The sequence below is a fragment of the Pelodiscus sinensis genome, chromosome 1 (genome assembly GCF_052426305.1).
Source record: "Pelodiscus sinensis isolate ZL-2025 chromosome 1, ASM5242630v1, whole genome shotgun sequence".
Taxonomy (NCBI): domain Eukaryota; kingdom Metazoa; phylum Chordata; order Testudines; family Trionychidae; genus Pelodiscus; species Pelodiscus sinensis.
The window spans coordinates 183,851,096-183,872,361 of NC_143052.1; the positions used below are offsets into that span (position 1 = coordinate 183,851,096).

At 42.8% G+C, this 21,266-nt stretch overlaps 1 protein-coding gene across 1 annotated transcript; it reads right to left on the reverse strand.

Annotated features, from left to right (window-relative positions):
• Positions 1-328: 328 nt before the first annotated feature.
• On the reverse strand, positions 329-21,139 carry MRPL39 (mitochondrial ribosomal protein L39). Its single transcript, XM_075910085.2, has 10 exons — positions 20,918-21,139; positions 16,284-16,490; positions 15,785-15,924; positions 12,672-12,771; positions 10,130-10,197; positions 8,915-9,027; positions 6,316-6,381; positions 4,862-5,015; positions 2,915-2,962; positions 329-440 (listed from the first exon to the last, which is right to left on the reverse strand). Exons 1-10 carry the CDS (start codon positions 20,961-20,963, stop codon positions 375-377), a joined length of 1,008 nt encoding a protein of 335 aa, XP_075766200.1. The 5' UTR covers positions 20,964-21,139; the 3' UTR covers positions 329-374.
• Positions 21,140-21,266: the final 127 nt, after the last annotated feature.

The window sequence follows — 21,266 nt, forward strand, 5'->3', positions numbered from 1 at the left end:
AAATAAATCCGTTAATCTTTAAAGTGCCACAGGACTTCTTGCTGTTTTTAAAAAGTGTTTTACTCACAGAAGAAAAATCGATTAAAGTCTGGGATTATGAAAATACTATGAATGAGTTGGCTGTTACCACACATGAAACATTCATTTCTCAGTCATCTCAAACTTTAGTTCAGCTCTAACTATAGTTTTAACAAATGTAGAAAATCCAATAAGTCAATTGAGAAATTAGCCTCAAATTTATCTCTGATTTCACTTTGTTGAAGTCAACTGAGTTAGCAATCAGGACTGGACCTTGGCATTTTATCGTTACACATAAACACACAACACATGTCCAAAATATTTTTATTTTGTTAATTTACACATGAAATTAATAATTACTTTGATGCCATTTTTGCTTCCAGAATTACATCTTTTGCTTTCGGGCTGCAGTCTTCAGTGACCTGCAAAACATCAGTATTTAGGATATTTAAGGGTAGTTTCATTCTCTGATCAGATCATATACACTCTCCCGTTCTGTAGTATTATATTTGAGTAAGGATAGAGTATAGCAAGAAGTACTGTTGCCTTTACAATTAAATATGAATTACAAATATTTTCCAACTGGTTTATAAATAAATGCCAGCGGAACCCTGTTTATCTACTATAATTGGGACTCTAGCCAGATCAAATAATCAAAAATCTAGATAAACTGGAGAACGGGAAAGTGCAATGCTGTGGCAGCATCTAGCAGCCATAAGCGAGATCATTTTCTTCTGGACCTGTGTACAGTGGTTTTCCAATTAATATGGAGGCTCAGACAAACAGGGTTTGAAGGTACTATTGTTTTAGTTTTGAGCATGTTTCTTAATTAGTGGACTAGGGTACAGATGTGATACACTTTTACTTTCTACTGCTATTCCAACAACAAACTGAATATTAGTTTTGGAGTGCTAAAAGTCTGAAAAAAATACTATTTAATCTTTACCAAGTTTCCCCAAGTTTACTTATGTCTAGATGTGATGGTGGGTTTCCACTTCCTTAATTCTATGAACATATTAAAATGTCTTCCACATTTATTCAGTCCCCAATACTTCCCTGGCTTCACTATTACTTTCCAACCATATCCTCCAGAAAGTTTCCTGTAACACTCTTCCTTTCCTTATACCAAGTACATTTTAATGTTTAACGTTATTTCCAGTTGCCGTCACATTTAATTTAATGCAGCCATTTTCCCTTTTACCTTCCATTAGCTTCTAAGTAAGCCAATAATCCTTCTAATTTTTTTCATCCATGTGCGGAATAACTTATGTGCACCAAAACATGTATGAATGTGCACCACCAATAGCAACACAAACCCAGCTGTGGAACCTCTGCTAATCAGCTGGGAGGCATTTGAATTTCTCCTGCATGGCCACACAAGCACACAGCTTACAGGGAACACTGGTGTACTCCTATGTGGCAATCTTTTTCCTTAGGTACTATTGTAAAAATTGAATCACTTGTTTTCTGTTTTACATGGGGCATAAAGGTCCTCCTATTTGTTTTAAATGTTGATGACTGCATACTAGGGATGTAAAATCCTGTTTAATTAGTTAACCTGTTAAATGTTAAGTTTGACTGGTTAACTGATCAGAGGCAGGCGGGGACACCCCGCCTCCTAAACCCGCCACCTGCACCATGAGAACGGACTGCTCCAGCCCCCACAAGACTGCTGGCTCCCAGCTCATATGGGCTGGAAACTGGCAGCCTCACACAAAAGGGAGGGAGAGGAAGCTCTCAGACCACATGGCACTCCTCCTCCCCCCACACATCCTCCTGCTGCCGCTTTAACCCTGGGCCACTACCACCCCACACACAAGGCTGCCAACTTCCAGATAACCGGTAAGCATCACGGCAACAGTTTAACTGGTTACCCATTCACATCCCTACTGTCTACATTTAGAGACATTACATTGCTTTTTTTAAAAGTTTAGTTGCATTTCCACTTTATGCTAAATCTTCTTTTTAGATTCCACATATAACCTTCAACTCAAAGAAAAATTAAAACACAAAGACGCTAACATATTTTCCTCAGCTTTTGAATATTTTGGAAAATGTCCATACTTTAAAGTTACTTCATGAGTTTACAAAGAGGCTATTTTTGTTTACAAATTCATATTTGCAATTTTACTACATAGGTATCAATCACATACACCATCTAAGTTCCCTGATCTGTTTGTAATTCAGCTCAGGCTTCCACAAAATACGAACACTTTTCATATTATACAAACAATTGGAGTATTCATTTCTTTTTATACGCTAATGCTGCATTCAATTTTTCTTAAGATTTGGCTTGGATTCCTTCCTTTAAATAAATACTAGGGGGCTGCACTGCCTGTTCACTATGCTCGCCAACCCCCCCTCTGTGTACTGCAGCCAGATCATGGCCTCTCTTTCTACCTGTGCCACAGCAGGAAGGGGGCCATCACCAGCCCTTTTTGTGACCAGATGGGGGCTGGACCACAGGACTTGCCCCAGGATTGGGGCCAGGGACAGGATGCTGTGGCCAGATAGGGGCCTTATTGGCCAGGCTTGCTGAAGGAGTGCTTCTCCTTGGTGCTGCTGGGGCTGGCTGGCCTGGAGCCACTCACCCCGGACAGGGGAGAGGATCCACCAGTTTCTCTAGTATCTCCCTTCTGCCACCGGGGGGGGGGGGGGGGGGGGGAGGGGGGAGTGACGAGGCTGAGGGGCAGCAGGACAAAAAATTTGCCTGTGGAACACAGAGTGACATGCTGACATCACTCTGTTGTCCCATAGGAAAAGGGTTTTTTAATATAGAGAGAGGTTATTGTAGGAATCTTCCAACTATGATTATTTAACTTCTACAATGTGATACTATTCTATCTTTTATTTTAAAGTGAATAAAGCTGTGTATTTAGCTGCTAGTTCTACTTACCAGTCTCTGAGACCTTTCCAGCAGTCTGCGCCATACTGTGTGATGAGCCTGGAGGAAAACAAAAATTGAATGAGAGCAGTGAATTGCTTATAATTAAACTAAAAGCAGGTTCTCTTGCAAATTAAATAATACACAGACATAGTCAGTGAGATCTCTTTTATTCATTTGTGAGAGAGAAGCTTTGGAGCACACCACAAGCTCTTCTTCAGGTCTGGAAAATGTACAACTACACTAATGCTGCAAACAAAACTTAAAATGCAGGCAGCTTGATTGCTCAGGTGAAAGTAGTTAATTTTTATTACAATTCCAGCTGACTGGTTATCTATCTCTTGCACACTTGGCTATTATGCAAACACACACATGAACAGTACCACTGAAGTAAATGTGTCTATTTACATGAGTAAATGTAAGCTAATATAGAAATGTTGGCAGGATTGGCATTGTCTAGATATCTTTACTGGTTTAAAATGTGTAAATGTCAAATATGCCTTGAATATACTGTTAACATCTCTTCTTGAACTTAAATGAAGAAAACTTTCACTATTGCCTTAGCAAACATACAAAACAAGGTTACAAAGTACACACCTCCTGTGGACATAGGTACTTCCACCTCTGCAAGAAGCGGTAGCTAGGTACACAGGGGATGCCTTCCCACTGACATAGCTCTATGTACACCAAGAGGAAAAGGAGGGGGCTAGGTCAGTTATACAGTAAACTTCCAAAAATCCGGCACCTTTAGGATCCAGGGGGTGCCGGATTATCAGATTTGCCAGATTATCGGAAGAGAGGGCTATGAGGGGCCTGGGGTGGGGGGGGATGCCACCCCAGACCCCTCATAGCCACCCCCCTTCCGATAGTCCAGCTCTGCCCCAGGCATCCCTGATTCAGCCGCTGCTGGTCAGTTTCAGCAGTGGCTGAATCAGGGACGCCTGCAGCAGAGCAGCTGGAGTGCTGCCAGGTTGGTCCGGTAGCGCCGACCCTTGGCGGGGCGAGACCAACCCGACAGCACCCCAGCTGTTCTTGGGGACGCCTGGGGCAGAGCAGCTGGGATGCTGCCGGGTTGGTCCCGCAGCGCCGCTCCTCGGCGCTACTGGACCAACCCAGCAGCACCCCAGCTGCTCTGCCCCAGGTGTCCCCAAGTCAGCCGCTGCTGAAACTGATCAGGGGCTGATTCCAGGAAGCCCGGGGCAGAGCAGCTCTGCCTCCGGCTTCCTGGAGTCAGCCGCTGGTCAGTTTCAGCAGCGGCTGAATCCGGGACAGCTGTGGTGTTGCCGGGTTGGGTCCCGCAGCCCTGAGGGGCAGCACTACGGGACCAACCAGGCAGCACTCCAGCTGCTCTTCCCCCAGCTTCCCCGATTCAGCCGCTGATCAGCTTTAGCAGCGGCTGAATCGGGGAAGCTGGGGGCAGAGCAGCTCCATTGGTCCGGCTGCCCAGAGCACTTCCGGGTTCCTGATGGTGCCGGACCATCAGGAGTGCCGGACCATCAGATGCCGGACCATCGGAGTTTTACTGTACCAAGATTAAGCTGGTTGTCTAGATCCAGCTAATTCAAAATGCCTTAAGACACAAGTGTATCCTTAATCCTTGGTGAATTATTTTAAGCGTAACAAATGTATCAGAGGCACTAAAGACCAGATAATTGAATATTATGAAGTACATGTTATAAATAATCTTGTAACTTGTTTTGTTCGCTGTTTTAAGTACTTGACCTCAAAACTAGTCTTTATTCATCACTTGACAGACTAGGTATTTTGTGTTTAAGCACATGCCTAGAACGTGTGCTATATCTCAACTAGGTTTATGAATTGTTGACAGTATACTTATGTTTTTCTAGGTGAGTTAATAAACGGTGGCTTGGTTAAGAATAACCAAGTGTCCTGATCTCAGAAGTGCTCCAAAGTAAAACTTGACCTGAAAAGTTCATTAGTGCTGAATGCATTACTTACCTTTAAGTGAACTGGCAGAGACACACCTTGGAACCTTCGTACAGATGCAGGCTGACTGGTTTGGAGATTATGGGCAGCTGTCACTTCATACTGGAAGCAAAAACTTGTCCTTGGAATGTGAGGGCCTTCACTAATGTCTACAAAGTCACCAAACCTAATTGGAGCACAATAAAACTCACTGTGAATGTGTTTTTATTTTGTCATTATTAACATGCCAGTATCTTTGCATTATCACTGAGTAAATGCTTATCTACAGAAAACGATTGGGAATCTCTGTCTAAATCACAAGAGAAAACCCACACAAATCCCAAACCAAACCTTCCACTATAACTCAGCATTCTTGGTATCTGGGGAAGAAGTGCCCTTGAAAACTTCAGGTTCGGTATGCTTTAGTATATTTTCCTAACCTGAATCTAAGTAATTCAAAACTAGAATTCAGAATGGGTGCTGAGGCTCTGCTCCTGAAAGTGCATAGTTTTGACAGAGTTCTATTTATTACTTCAAGGATGCCTTTCCCTATCATCTCTCTGGAAGTGTCAATGCTTTAAAAAAATGGATAAACCAAACCATGAAAAAATACAACACATAGGAGATTAAAAAAAAACAAAAACAAAAACAAAAAACAACCTTTAAATGGCTCTCTTCCTTCAAGGATTGGCCAATCCTTTCATCCCTTCTGTCCTCAACCCCCAATCTGCAGACTTCCCTAAGAAAACAGTTTTTCCAAGAAAAAACCTATTCCAAAACTAGACATTTTCGCAAAGCCAATTTTTCTGTAAGGAGCTTCCAGACCACAACCACCACACATGGAAACACACAAACATCCAGTGGTCAAAGCAACATGCATGAGGTTAAACCAAAAATGGATTTTTTTACAACTCACGGACTATGACAAAAACTTTTTCCCCTCACAAGCAATTTCTGCCTCTACCATTCAGATTCTTACAACCGTCTTCTACTTTCCTTTCCTTTAACACCTTAAGTAGTTCCATTTGGACCTCCAATGTAAGTAATGCATGACATAAAAAGATTTACCAGGAAATTTTAGTTGATTTAAAAAAATATTTTCTTCTAATATATGTAAATTGTTAAGAACTATTTATTAATGTAGAACCTTACTTTAATACTCTACAAGTGATGAGGTTTTATTCAGTATTTACCAGCAGTAAGGAATGGGAGGGTGGGGGGGAAGAGCAGGAGCCCACTATCTTAAAATCTTTCTGGAAAATTGAATGAGGCCAATCAACAGTTAAATATGACAATAATGGTGTTGTGAAAGAAATTATAAAGATTAGAAAGCAGTTAACCCAGAAAGTGCCATATCAGTGAATACAGCAAAGTTGAATTAAATATATATCCCAAGTTATTTATATTTCTTTCAGATACACCTAATTTTGCAAAGTAACTGCACCTTATTATGAATCATTACAAAACAAAATGTAAGTTTTACTCACCTATGTAACTTCACTATTCTTTCAAGATTTTGTGATGCTTTCTGTTCTATTGAATCCATTTTGTACCTTTAAAAACCAGGAAAAACAGCACACCATACAAATTTTCCACAGAAAGTTATAGATGTAAGGAAGCAAGAACAATCAAGTTGCTTCATATTCTTTTTGTAATCTACAAAGCCTGATCTTCACTAATATGAACAGTTTACTTAACATACACAATTCCAGCTACATTAATTACATAGCTGGAGTCGGAGTATCCTAAATCGTGTTTTGGCACAATCCACACAGCGGGAGGTCAATGGGAACACACGCTCAACTTCCCTTAATCCTAGTGAGGACCAGTTGGCAGCAGTGCCAACAGGTGCACCCTCTCAGTTTGAATTAGCAGGTCTTCACTAGACCCATTAATTCGAACTCCGGAAGATTGACTGCATCAGCGTTGAGCTTCTCCACTGAGTAGACAAGCCCTAAGGGTCTGATGCAGAAGCTCTCTGAAGTCAATGGGAGTCTTTCAGAACCTAATCCTAACTACAGGATTAAATTATTACAGGAAAAATAATGGGAAACTTTGAGCCATGCACTGAAGGAGCTACTTTTTTTTTAAATGGTGTTCCATATGCATAAGAAGAAAGGTAAGGATTGAAAGTTGCTTCTAATAATTCATGGCCTTTTTGACATGTCTCACAACATCTATACCATTTATGAGGCAATCCACTTCCAAGGCAGTTCCATTCATTTTATTTTGTGGAAAAAAAAAACACTTTCAATAAAAACAAGCCTTTCTAGATTCATAGACATTAATGCCAGAAAAGACCACCATCGTGCAACCTAGCCCTCAGAATTATACCCAGTTATCTTGATAAGAAACTCATTAACTTGTGTTTAACTGAAGCATAATTTCAAGAAAGGCACCTAGCCTTGATCTGAAGACATCAAGACATGAAGCCACCACTTCTCTCTGTAAATAGTGCCAATGATTAAACATGTGCCCAATTTCTAATTTGAATGTACAGGCAGTCCCCGAGTTACACAGATCCGACTTATGTCGGATCCGCAGTTACGAACGGGGCCCTCTCCCTGGTCTCCAGCAGACCAGGGAGAGGAAGCAAAGCGGCGGAGCACGCGGGCAGCCGACAGCCCAGACGCATCTGGGCTGTCCGCTGCCCGCGTGTTCCGCCGCTTTGCTTCCCGTCCCCCTGGTCTGCAAACCAGGGAGACGGGGAGCAAAGCAGAGCAAAGCGGCGGAGCCCGAGGGCAGCAGGACAGCCACGGCGCGTCTGGGCTGTCCCGCTGCCCCCGTGCTCCGCGGCTTTGCTCCGGACGCCTGTGGTACAGCAGCTGGGGCGCTGCTGGTTGGTCCCGTAGCGCCGCTCTGGGCGCTACGGGACCAACCCAGCAGCACCCCAGCTGCTCTGCCCCAGGCGTCCCCAAGTCAGCCACTGCTGGTCAGTTTCAGCAGCGGCTGAATCAGGACGCCTGGGGCAGAGCAGCTGGGGTGCTTCTGGGTTGGTCCAGTAGCGCCGAGGAGCGGCGGCGCTACTGGACCAACCCAGCAGCACCCCAGCTGCTCTGCCCCAGGCATCCCCAAGTCAGCCGCTGCTGAAACTGACCAGTGGCTGACTACAGGAAGCTCCTGCCCCGGGCTTCCTGGAATCAGCCGCTGATCAGTTTCAGCAGCAGCTGACTTGGGGACGCCTGGGGTTCTTAAGTTGAATCTGTATGTAAGTCAGAACTGGCGTCCAGATTCAGCCACTGTTGAAACTGATCAGTTTCAGCAGCGGCTGAATCTGGATGCCAGTTCCGACTTACATACAGATTCAACTTAAGAACAAACCTACAGTCCCTATCTTGTACGTAACCCGGGGACTGCCTGTACTCAGCTTTAACTTCCAGTTAAAGGTTATTATGCCTTTCTCCACTTTATCAAAAAGAGTTCACTAGTATCTCCTATTTTCTCCCCATGACTAAGAAAAAAGAAAGAAAGGCACAGAGTGGTAAAGTGACTTGTCTGAGATAAAAAAAAAAAGACCATGGCCGAGCCAGGGATAAAATCCAGGCCCAAGTCAGTATTACATTACATTACTCTGACTCGCAGATAGATAGTTGGGTGGAGTGACAAGCATAACCAGCCACCTATCTACCACATGTAATGGTATAAGAGGGAAACTTCCTGTACTCCCTTGTTGAATTTGAATAACTCATCTATATCTACGCTGTACAGAACAAAACTGACATGAATTTGCATGTGTGGAATTTAATCATTAGTCATATGTTGAAATACTGTTAAGAAAGTCAAGATTTCACTGGTCTGATACAAAATACAAAAATTGTTTCAGTTTCTTAAACACCTCTTAGTTATGCACTGTAGTGCCACCTACTGTATGAATTTAACAGGAAAATTTAGGAGCCAGCGATCAGGCAATATAGTATGTATTATTTTAGCTCTACTACACTCAGTGGAGCTATACTATTTTACACAAAGGATTTAGCAAGTGAATTGCTAATGGAAATATAACCTTTAAATAAATAAATGTTTAAAGGTTATATTTCCTTTAGCAATCCTTTACTATTTCTATTTAAATCTGAAATAAAAACTGACCTGTTATGCTGAAACATTTCTAATGCCACTTTTGCTTCAACATGCAATGTTTCAAATGGCAGATCTTTGAGAATTAGACTATATGCTTCTTTTGTAAGAGAACGGAAGTTGTCCTTAAAACAAAGAAATAGATTGTTAGCACTGTTCCTCAGCTGCTCATTAAAACACATTTTATAAGAAATATTGTAACTAGCAGTAAAAATGGTAAACAACAAGCTTTTGAAGATCTATAAATTCTTACAAATAGATCTCCTAGCAATAGGTTTGCTAATGATTACTGTTGGTACAACACTAGTCATTTCAACTTGGAGAGGTCTAATGTGACTAATCAATGAGAGTGTTTTTACTGACTTTTCTATTGCAAGAGACCCAAAGAAAATGGGAATTCCTTATTACCAATGCACTTTTTCCTGTGTTTTGTGAGACTTCTAACTCATTGGAAAGAACTTCACAAGCTCATCCAAACATGCTATATACATAAACATGATCCTGCCACTGCTAAACACTAATATGGCCAATTCCTAGCTAGTTTTCTAGTAATCAATCTGAATCCCTTCTAGAAATGCCTTTTTAGCTGACAAATTAAAAGAAATGGACTTTATTGATGCATCAATAAACAAACTGATCACTCACCCCAGAAATCAAACTTTAGCATTCAGAAGACTTTAGTAACAATAAAGATGGTTCACAACTATCTTAGAAAGTTTTTCAAGGTGAGCAAATTAAACTACAGCTTGCACTGAAGTGAAATTCTGTATTTTGTTAACATTGCCCTGTTAGCCAGACATTTTTTTTCCATCTTCCGGTAACTGTGCATTATAAGAAAAAACACATGCCCAATGAAAAACTTTTCTCACTTCATCTCCTAGCAATTAAAGGTCTGTAAACGTTTTAAGGCCTTTTGCTGAAACATGCCATGCAAGTGAAAACTATTAAGGACAATTATAATTTAAAACACTCATAATATTTCTAAGAAAGTGTGCATCACTGCTCCATACTGGGAGGAAAAACTGTGCTAGCTACAGGTACTTTTAATTTAATGATACTCCACATGGTGGCAGGCAGAAGTTTGCTCAGGGAAATCAGTTTGCAAGAGAGGGGTCTCTAAGCTGTTGACACAGCAAAGCAAGAATATTTCCATGTTAAAGGAAAGTCACTCAAACAAAGAAGGAGTAAACTATAATAAGTATTTTCCAGAAGATAAATTGTACTTACTGGTGTTGGTTTCCAGTCATCAAGCCTGCTGTCCAAAACAACATCATAACAGAAAGCTCCTGAGATCACTGCAAAGCCAGAAAAATGCTATTACTTGTAATAAAATATACATTTTATTTCATGATCTCAACATTCTTACAAGAATAAATAAGAGCCAAAACAAGGCTGTTCCTGTTCTAGAAATATAAAAATAATCACAAACTGAAATCCATGAATTACAATCCTAACAGGACTGCTTGGGTTCTATAAAGTCAAATGACAGATTCTGTTTGTCTAATACGTATTCTCCACAAAAATAAAAATTATAAATACTCTAAACATATGAATATAGTAATCTATATCCACTCATCAAAAAGTATACACTCCAATCTCTAGGACCATGTATGAAACCGTTTTTTCCATGTGTCCAACATACAATCATGCCCTCCTCCTCTTTGGAGTACAGTATTTCTGCATTTTTCATTTGTACAGAGGATTGTAACAGAAGTGTGTGACAGGCACTATACAAGACTGAAGTCATTTATTTATCCAGAGTGGAAGTAACACAAGCAGCAGCAATTCAATAGGAAACTCTGACAACATTCTGAGGTGGAAGGAAACAGTATGGTCTCCATGTATATTCACTGAATCCTTAACTAGAGTCTAATAGTCAGTTGGAGTCATGGTATGTTATATAAAATCTCACTGATTGCTTACCAGCTTCACATATATCAAACACCTAGGGCTTATCTATGTGAAGACTTAATGAGCAGCAATCCAAGATGTAACCATATTGCACATTAGTATGCCACATATTAAGTCACATAATGCACTTTGGCAGGCTATCTGGAAGTATGTCAATTTCAAGCTTCACTTAAGTAGCCCAAGAATGAAAGGCTTCTCAGCCACCTGAACACCATTTTAAAAATATAAAAAACATTTACTTCTGTCAATTTCTCTCTCTACATATAAAAAAAACTTGTGCTGCGGGATGACAGAGTGGCATCATTACATCACTCTGCATCCCACCTCCCTTCTCCCCTCTCAGCGGTGAGCAAAGGGGAGCCAAGCCTACCGCGTTGCGGCCTTGGCCCAACCCAACCACCTGGCAGCCACGGGGAGAGACCTAGGCCTGGTGAGGCCGTGGCCCAGCCCAGCCCCCCGCCCCAGCAGCTGGGGGAAGAGAGCAGAACCACTGAGTGGAGCCAGGGCTAGCACAATCTCAGCCCTCCTGGGCTGCCGAGGGGGAGGGGGTGGAGAGCTGGGGCTAGCGTAGAGAAGAGGAGGTAGAGTCAGGAGCCTGGCAGCCGGCGTGGGGCGGTGTTGGGGGCATGTCAAGGCTGCCATGCCTCAGCCTGGCCCTCCCTAGCAGCCATGGAGAAAGCTAGGGTTGCCTACACCCGGAGAGGGGAGTTGGGAGAGAGTGGTGAGCAGGGGGCACAGCACCCTGATAAAATCCTAAAAAAATTCAGACATCTTTAAGCAGAAAGTGTCACTGCGCTTTGCTATTATGCTTAATTATTGCAAAAATCTCCCAATATAACCTGCTAGTTTTCTAGTAAGCCTTCGGGCAATTTACATGAGTAAGCAACTGATTGCTTAGATTTTCAAATACAATCTATAATTCAAGGTCCTGAGTCTCTTCTAAAAAGCCTTAAACCCAGTTCTCAGAGACCACCATGTCTATTTCTGCACTTGACAAAGCAGCTGTGATTAGCTAGGAAACATTTACTAAAAAAGGCCAGACTTCACTTTATATTATTCTGGGCCACTGTACAGGCAGTTCCCGGGTTACGTACAAGATAGGGACTGTAGGTTTGTACTTAAGTCGAATTTGTACTTAAGTCGGAACTGGCATCCAGATTCAGCTGCTGCTGAAACTGACCAGCGGCTGACTACAGGAAGCCCGAGGCAGAGTTGCTTTGCCCTGGGCTTCCTGGAATCAGCTGCTGATCAGTTTCAACAGCAGCTGAATCTGGACGCCTGGGACAGAGCAGCTGGGGCGCTGCTGGGTAGGTCTCCGCAGCACCGCACCTCAGCGCTGCGGGGACCAACCTGGCAGCACCCCAGGTGCTCTACCCCAGGTGTCACCAAGTCGGATCCGCGTAACTCGGGGACTGCCTGTATACTCTATAAACTTGCTGTCAGCAGAAATCAGGCTTTTCAGTCTTGCCACCTTCAGTACATGATGCAAGAACATTTCTTAATGCAGGAATTTTGAGTGGGATTTCAACAGTGTTCAGATGAACATTTCTGAAAACCCAATCAACACAAAAACATTAGTGAGCTCACTCCAACATCACTTGGATGTCTGACCCTTGAAACGATGCAGGAGAAGGGAACAAAGAAGGTAGAACTGGGCTGTGCTCCCTGGGTACATATTCTTTGGACATAAAATGCCTGTATAGAGCACCCAGGTATTACAGTGACACATTTTTTAAGGCAGGAATAATAAATCCCTCTTCTCAGGAAAGAGAGTCCCTAAATGTTATAATATTAATACTCAGACATACACCTGCCCTGGATCTATGCTAGCTTATCAACAATAGAATATTTATATCACCTGGCACTTCCGGAGCTCTGATTAGACTGACAGAGTATTCATCTTTGAATGCCTGCTTTAACACACATGCCAGAATCATGGAACAGGAACGCCAATAGGCCTGTAATAAAGAGCATTTCAAACAAATTTACTATACCGAAGTTGCCAATTCAAGCCAGATTCAAATAGCAACTCTTCCTTTAAAACTGAATTCCTCATAAGTATTTCCTAGTTTCCATTGTGCATTACTATTTTAATACAATGTACATATTTTATTTGAATCATTTATATAGTGCTACAAACACAAGTCTTACAAAACAGATCACATGTACCCTTCCAGAAGTAGTTTTGAATCAACTGTCCTGATTTTCAACAGCCCACTTATGTGGAGCTAGCTGCAGGATCATGTGCTAAGAGACAGAACAATTGAACAGGTAAAGAAAGATGGATGAAAATTATATGTGAAAAAAAAAACCAACTACAAAAGACTTCTAGAAAAAAAGTATTTCAAGGAAGTGATCTGAAGGAGGATGTTGAGAATATCTTGCAAACTCTTCAAGTTACAGAAGGCAGTGTGAAAGACAGTGAAGCCAAAAGCATGACAAGGAGATAAAGGAAGAGGCAAGGAGAGAAGAATGCAAGCAATATCAAGTGAGAGAGGAATCAATAGCAAGTGAAAAGAGAAGTGTAGCGAGGTGAGATTACGAAGGACTTTGAAGATGAGGCTAGGAAGCACTAGATACTGCATATTTATGTCTTCAGTCCTAATATAAGTTCTCAAGTTTACAAAATTTCAAGGAAGGAGTTGAACTGGAACAGTACACAGTGATTTTGCAGGATGGTATTTTGCCCCAATAACCACATTTTGTTGTCCAGAATCTAAATGTTCATTAATAATTAAGATGATAATCCCTCAGGGTATGTCTACACTACCACCCTAGTTCGAACTAGGGTGGTTAATGTAATCATACGAACTTGCAAATGAAGCCCGGGATTTGAATTTCCTGGGCTTCATTTGCATGTTGCCGGGCGCCACCATTTGTAAATGACCGCTAGTGCGGACTCCGTGCCCGTGGCTACACGCGGCACAAACTAGATAGTTCGGATTAGGCTTCCTATTCCGAACTATCTAGTTCGTGCTGCATGTAGCCGCGGGCACGGAGTCCGCACTAGCAGTCATTTACAAATGGCGGCGCCCGGCAACATGCAAATGAAGCCCAGGAAATTCAAATCCCGGGCTTCATTTGCAAGTTTGTATGACTACATTAACCACCCTAGTTCGAACTAGGGTGGTAGTGTAAACATACCCTTATTGATGTGAAAAACTTTAAAATGAGAACCAGATATAAACTAATGTTAGAGGTGCTACTTGCATCTTTAGACAACCTAAAACAACTGCTTTGGTGCCTCAACTAACAGTTTAAACATTAACATTAACATCATGCCCACAGAAACCAAGGAAGCAGACAGATGTGGAACTTAAGTTGTAGCGTGGTGTTTGGGAGACTACCACTTATTTCTTCCCTTGCTTAGGCATTCTTCAGCCAAAATTATTCTTTCCTGAAATATTATTAATTAAAAATGTAAAGTAGTAAGTATTATTTTTAGTGCGCAATATATAATTAATATTTCTCACATGATCTTTTAAAGTTATATAGAAAAGACAGAGCATTTAAGTGATTTGCGAAGGATCACATACCAGAAATGGAACTCTGACACCCAGTCCTTTGTATACTATAATACTCTTCTGTATTTACCTGTGGGCCCATGTCCTGCACTTAGATTACAAGCTACTTAAGGCAGAAACTTTTTTTGTCTGTATAGTGCCTAGCAAAGCGGAGATCTGTTCAACAACTAGACTCCTAGGCACTACCACAATATAAATAGTGTAAGGTTATTAGCAAACTAAAATTACAATGTTTAGGTTATACATTTGTAGTTACAAAAATTTAGACTAAAAACTTATTTTATGCATCTTACTACATTTTCATAAAGCTTCCCAACATGGTTATTCCAATCGGCTGCAGTATTTATCATTTGTTCATAAGGAGCGTGAAAGGGTTTCTTAATATCTTAATGGTTTTCATGCTTTAATACAATCTTTTGTTTCTATAGACTGCAGACTAAGGGTACATCTAGACAGCGGGGCTATTTCTGGATAGCTACCCTGTATTTTTTAAATACATCCGTTATTTTGAAATAACGTGCGTGCTATTTCGGCATTCCTATAACCCTCAATCCACGAGGGTTAAGGGATGTATTGAAATAAAGCATTATTTTGAAATTTGGCGCTGTGCAGACGTACCAAATTTCAAAATAAGCTATTTTGAAATAGAATTGAAATAAGATACAATTTGCATAGAGCAAATTATGTATATCTTATTTCGAGTTTAGAGTGCTGTGTAGACGCAATAAGATTTTGCTTTTATATTCAGATACAAAAACCAGTGGGGGTAGTAGAGCACATCCAAACTGCAACGCATATAAAGCCAACAATAAATGTGATTTTAACGATTTTCATTCTCTCCTGTAACCAGTGGAGCTAGAATTTCATTCAAACTACTACCTAAGGCCCTAACTTACTCACTAGGGATGTAAAATTTTTAATAATAGTTGAGTAACCTCATGAATTCTTATCAGTTACTTGACTATTCTAGGTGTCCCCAGGGGCGGGGCCAGCAGTCAATGCAATCTGGTCCCACTCCCGAGGTGCCTCCTGCCACTCTGTACTCCTGCCTTTGTATCACAGACAACAGCACAGGATGCCAGGTAGGAGCTGGTCTGCAAGGGGAGCCAGTTTAAAAACTAGCTCCCCTCACGGACTGGCTACCTGTCGCCTCATGCTGCTGCCTCTGAGGGATGGCAGTAGCCCCAGTCCAGGAGAGTGGGGGAGGAAGCACTGAGACAGGCTGCTTGCTGGCCTGCTAAAAAATGTACTGGCGTGGTGGGGTGGGGAGGAGGGAATTCATGTAGTCTATAGCATTAACCTATAAGCTTTTGCTTATCGGTTAATTGTTAATCGAGTACACTATTACATCCCTACTACTCACTGAAGTTAATAGGAAAAACTTAAATGGGAACTGAATCAGGTCCAGACAAGAAACACTGCATAAAGAAATAAGACGTTGACTTACTTTGTTCACTTCCTCAGGATTTTCATCTTTGAAAGTAAGAAACTGAATTTCACACGATTTGGTCAAAGGCCTGTACATGTCCCATAGCTCTCCATCCACAAGTGCCAATACTGATTTCTTACAATGCCATTCACTTAAGTCTAAAAAGAAGTGAAAGAATTCAAGACTGTTATCAATATCCCACTAATCTAGCTAAAATTTGCAATTTAGAGTTCTTCTCTTATTATATCAAAATGCAAGTGTGATTTTTGTGGGAATGTTATTAGAACCCATGGAAATTAAGTAACTTTTTCCTTAAATCCCACTATCTGTATTTTATACATGCCAAATTGAAATACTACATTTGTATGTAATGTTACCTGGATCACTATGTTTGTCCTTGCAATGACCACAATAGTAGTATCTGTCAGTTTGGATGATAAGATCATTTACTGGCAGAGTGATTTATTGGCAGAGTGATACTCAATGGGACAAACAGTTTGGGATTCCATTTACTTACGCATGGCACAATTGTATGGAGTAGACAAAGCTTTGTTCATAACAAACACAGTGCCAGGGTGAGATTTGCTAACATATTTTACTTCAATCTTCTCAATTCGTGGATGCAGAGACAACTGCCTCGTTTTCTCCTTAGTAAAGAGTTCATTGCGCATCTGAACAATCTCAGCTGTAGACAGTCGGGGAGCAGAAGCTGTAGAAATAAACCCTGGAAAAAAAAGTGATATAATTAAGCAACATAATTTCTCAAGATATTCACACTGGTATTAATAGACTAATTAGCATCATCAACAAGTAGAGACACTAACCCAACAAATTCTTAATATATGGAACTGACTTCCAGTTCACAATTAATGTTTGTGATGATAGCTCATTATGTAAAAATCAGACCCTAAATATTCAAAAGTTAAATAATATGTTCTTTAAATAGAAATGCTTAGCACAAACCTAAAAATGTTACTTGTAATCTTTTAGACTCTGCATTTGACTCTATTAAAAGCCAAGATTGCATCTGTCTCTCTCTACTTTCTCCTCAAGAATATGTAAGAGGAATTGTGGAATAATTCTTCCTCATAACATATGGGCTGTGTCTACATTGGCACCCTTTTCCGGAAAAGGAATGCTAATGAGACAAGTCGGAATTGCAAATGCCGCAGGGGATTTAAATATTCCCTGCAGCATTTGCATGAACATGGCTGCCGCTTTTTTCCGGCTCGGGGCTTTGCCAGAGAAAAGCGCCAGTCTAGACGGGATCTTTCAGAAAATAAAGCCTTTTCCGGAAGATTCCTTATTCCTGAATTTAAGAGGAATAAGGGATCTTCCGGAAAAGGCTTTATTTTCTGAAAGATCCCGTCTAGACTGGCGCTTTTCTCTGGCAAAGCCCGAGCCGGAAAAAAGCGTCAGCCATGTTCATGCAAATGCCGCAGGGAATATTTAAATCCCCCGCGGCATTTGCAATTCCAACTTGTCTCATTAGCATCCCTTTTCCAGAAAAGGGTGCCAATGTAGACACAGCCCTTGTGTTTTGATCCCGTATTGTAAATCCTTGAAGCATCCTGTCCTGTAAATTGTCATCAGCTCCAGGGGAATAACCTCATGCTTTAAAAGAACACAAAAACCAAGGCATAACTACTTTATGCAATGGTATCCATGTGGAAACATTCCTTTCTGAGTCCTTACGACAAACATCTTATACCACAAATCTGAGATTTGATTACTTGTACCTTAGAATGAGTAACTACACATTACTTTCTATATTTATCCAGCACCACTTTTAACTCAATGAGTAGTAGGGATGTTAATGGTTAATTGGCAAGCCTCACCCATTAAGGGGGCTGCTCCAACCCTGTGGGGTGCGCCATGGGCGGAGTGCCCCCTGAGCACCTCCCAATTGCAGTGGGCCTGGCCCCAGCACACTGCAAGCAGGGACACTCCAGCCCAGCCAGAGCAATCCCCAACCACAGAGGCTCACTGCCCCCTGACTGCAGCGGGTCATTCCAGCCCAGCCAGACCTCCCACCTGGTCCATTTAACTCTTGAAACATGAATCTGGTCTTTTGTATGCTTCTCCCTTGTATTATACAGATGTCACATGTGAAAAAATGCTTCTTAATTTGGGGGTCCTGACCCAAAAGGATGTTGGAGGAGATTGAAAGATTATTTTGGGGGATCACGGTATTGCCATCCTTACTTCTCCCCTGCCTTCAGAGCTGTACAGCTGGAGAGCAGCAGCGGTTGGCCAGGCACACAGATCTGAAGATAGCACTTCACCAACAGAAAGGGAAAAAGAGAATGGAGGGGCCAGATCTGCGGGCAGCAGCTTAGAAGTAAAAGTAGCAGTATCACAATCTCTATAATAACCCTGCAATGTGCTCCCCCCGCCCTCCCTCCCCACACACACTCCTTTTTGGGTCAGGACCCTATCATTACAACACCACGAAATTTCAGATGTTTATAGCTGAAATAATGAAATTTACAATTTTTTAAATCCTCTGACCGTGAAATAGACCAAAATTGACCATGAATTTGGTAGACCATAGCAATTATCATAAATAAGAAGCACCTCCGATCACTAAATTAAATCCATTAACTAAGTCCAAGGCTTTACTATATAGCCTTGCAAAGTTATGAAAATTTACCAGTTGGCACCTCAGCTTTACCATAATTTTCATGCCTATTTAAAAAAATGTGTCTCGCGTAACTGAATTTTGCACATTTTTTTTAATAACAAATATCTCATTTTATTTTAAAATATGAATTTTGTTACTTATACAAATGATTCTGCAGACCGTGAGCATGCGCACACACATACATAGGCACACCCCGCATGTAGTTTCCAAAATGTTTCACATTCAGTAGACCATAAGAAAAGAAACCAAAGATCACTAATTCACAATCAAATAAAACATTTTGGAAATCAGGCATTGGGATGGTGAGAATAATACTGTTACAAAGAAATCCACAAAAGAGCTGCTTCCAAAGTCATAAGTCAAAACATTGTGTCTAGGCTAGGGATGTAATAGTGTAGTCGATTAACCGATAAGCAAAAGCTTACTGGTTAATGCTATAGACAACACGTATTCCATCCCCCCTGGCCAGTAAATTTTTAAGCGGACTGGCCAGCAGCCCAGCTCAGTCCTGGCTTGCATGAGGGTCCAAGACCTACCCCACTGCAGCTCTGCATTTAAAGTGTATTAGGAGCCAGGCAGACAGGCAGCCTGACTCAGTTCTGGCTCAAGTCAGGTCCAGGAGCTCAACCACACTCCCTCCCACTAGACAGGGGCTGCTGCCATCCTGCGCTGCTGCCTCTGTATCAGAGGCAGCAGTGCAAGGAGACAGGTGTAGGAGAAAGAGCCCAAAGCATGGGCCTGGCACTTGAACCAAAGTAAGCATGAATTATACTATCAGTAACAGACTGGTCATATCAAATGCAAATGGTTGCCTGCAAGTCAATGTCTCTTGGCACTAGAACTGCTAGCACTGATAACAGCACATCAAGTATGTATTCCATCAGAACAGTACAGGGACTCCCAGCTGAGTACATGATAAAACAGTGTGAAACAACAAGAGTGAAAGCATAACAACGGGTAGCGGATAGGAATGCTTTGGAAGAAACTACAAGGGGAGGTACCAAATGTGTAATTAATATGTAAGATGATATGTGTGGTGTGTATCACAGATTGTTCAATTCTGTCTATAAATGTTGGAGTACCTCACTTAACTCTTTGGCCGGCCTACAGGACAATAACAAAATCCATACTGCCAAACAACTTGAATCCATTATCCTGGGTACAAATATGTAAGGGCTTGGAGGTTATCTTGCTACCAACAATTATTAACGTACTTTGTTCGACAATAAACCTGACTTGGGTGCCTTCATAGCTTATTTGAGTCTGTGGTCTTTGGGGACTCTTGTGAAGTCTACTATGCTAGCTATCTGCACAAAGCTGGCACAATATACTGAGAGAGCATACAAAAATGCATGCAGATGAACGTTTATCATCACTGACAGAGCAGGCGATCTGTCAGGGTGCCACACCAGTGAATCCTGAATGTACTGCATCACTGTTCTGAACTACTGCAATAAGCAGCCTGTCTGTGAGGAAAGCTGGTTTTTAAACTGGCTCCCCTCATGGACCAGCTTCTGCCTGGCATCCTGCGTTGCTGTCTTAGATACAGAGGAAGCAGTGCGGAGTGGAAGGGGTCTTCTCGGGACTAGGGCCAGAGCGCAAATGGCTCCCAGCCCCACCCCTGGGGACTACAGAATAGTTGAGTAACATACAAATTCATGAGGTTACTCAACTATTCAATTAACTGATATTTAACATCCCTAGTCTATGCAGATAAATCCCTGATTTATAACAGAGGCCTGGTCCACACTAGGAATTTATAGGTATGAAAAAAATCCAGAGAGATGTAACTACACTGACCTAACTCACCAGTGTAGATTGTGCCAGGTTAACACAAGAATTCTTCCATCAAACCAGCTACTGCCTCTCTGGAAGGTGTATTAACTACGGCAATGAGAGCCTAGGTGGGTTGCTTGGCTCCCAGCTGGGTGATCTATGCCAGGTGTCTGGTCAAGTGCCCCATTCTCAGCAGCAAGTGAGGAGCTGAGAAGCTTGGGGTGGCTGGACCATCCCCAGTGGGAAGCCCAGCTTTGAGCTCAGAGTCAAATCAGTTGCCGTGCTCCTGGTGGGAAATGTGGAGCCAGAAGGCTGGGTGGCAACACGGACCGGAATGGAGGCCGGGCAACAGCCTACCTGGGGAATCAATTTTTGTCAATTTCACAGCTCCATTCTAGATAGGGACTATGCTCTGAGCTACTCTACACTGGTACAAATACACCGCTGCGGGGTGTAACAAATCCACGCGCCTGAGCGATCCAGTTATACCTGCCTAACCACCCGCCCCCCACCGCCAGGCGCCAAGTCGGTGGGAGAGCTGTCAGTGCAGCCCAAACCCGGCTCTGCACCGTGGGCGGCGGAGGGGCGGGACACGAGTGCAGGGCCCGTGGGGGGGGGGGCTGCTCCTGCTCTCTCCCAGCCCCAAGCGCAGCTCCGGAGGAGGAGGAGGAGGAGTCCGCCCCCCCCCCCCCGGGGGTTCCCCTTCCCGGCCCAGGCGCAGGGTCACTCACTGGCGCGTTGGCTGCGCAGGCAGCGGGTGGCCCAGCGCGTGGCCATGGCCCGGCTGCTTCCGGCGGCCTCCCCGCAGGCACAGGCGGGCGCGCGCAGCCGGCGCAAGGTTCCCCTGGAAACACAGACCGCGGCGCAGGGATCCGCTTGTCGCTCCCGTCCCGCTTCGGCCGCTAGGGGGCGAGTCCCGGCCGAGCACCCCCCGCTCCGCTCAAGCCAACGGCCGCGAGGACCGGTGGCGACCTGCCGCGCGCGCGACCCTAAGCCGTATCCCTCCGCGGGGGGGGGGCGGGCAACCCCTGCTCCCGCGCGCGCCCGGCCACAGACACAGGCAGCTGCTGGCCGCCTGGA

What these genes read in the sequence shown, in the direction of transcription:
- MRPL39 (XM_075910085.2), bottom strand. Translation starts at nt 20,963, where the DNA reads ATGGCCACGCGCTGGGCCACCCGCTGCCTGCGCAGCCAACGCGCCA. An exon ending in ATCCTGAGGAAGTGAACAAA is followed by an intron (nt 12,772 to 15,784) that starts GTAAGTCAACGT and finishes TCTTTATTACAG; the next exon opens with GCCTATTGGCGTTCCTGTTC. An exon ending in GAAATGTTTCAGCATAACAG is followed by an intron (nt 6,382 to 8,914) that starts GTCAGTTTTTAT and finishes TGGTTTTTAAAG; the next exon opens with GTACAAAATGGATTCAATAG.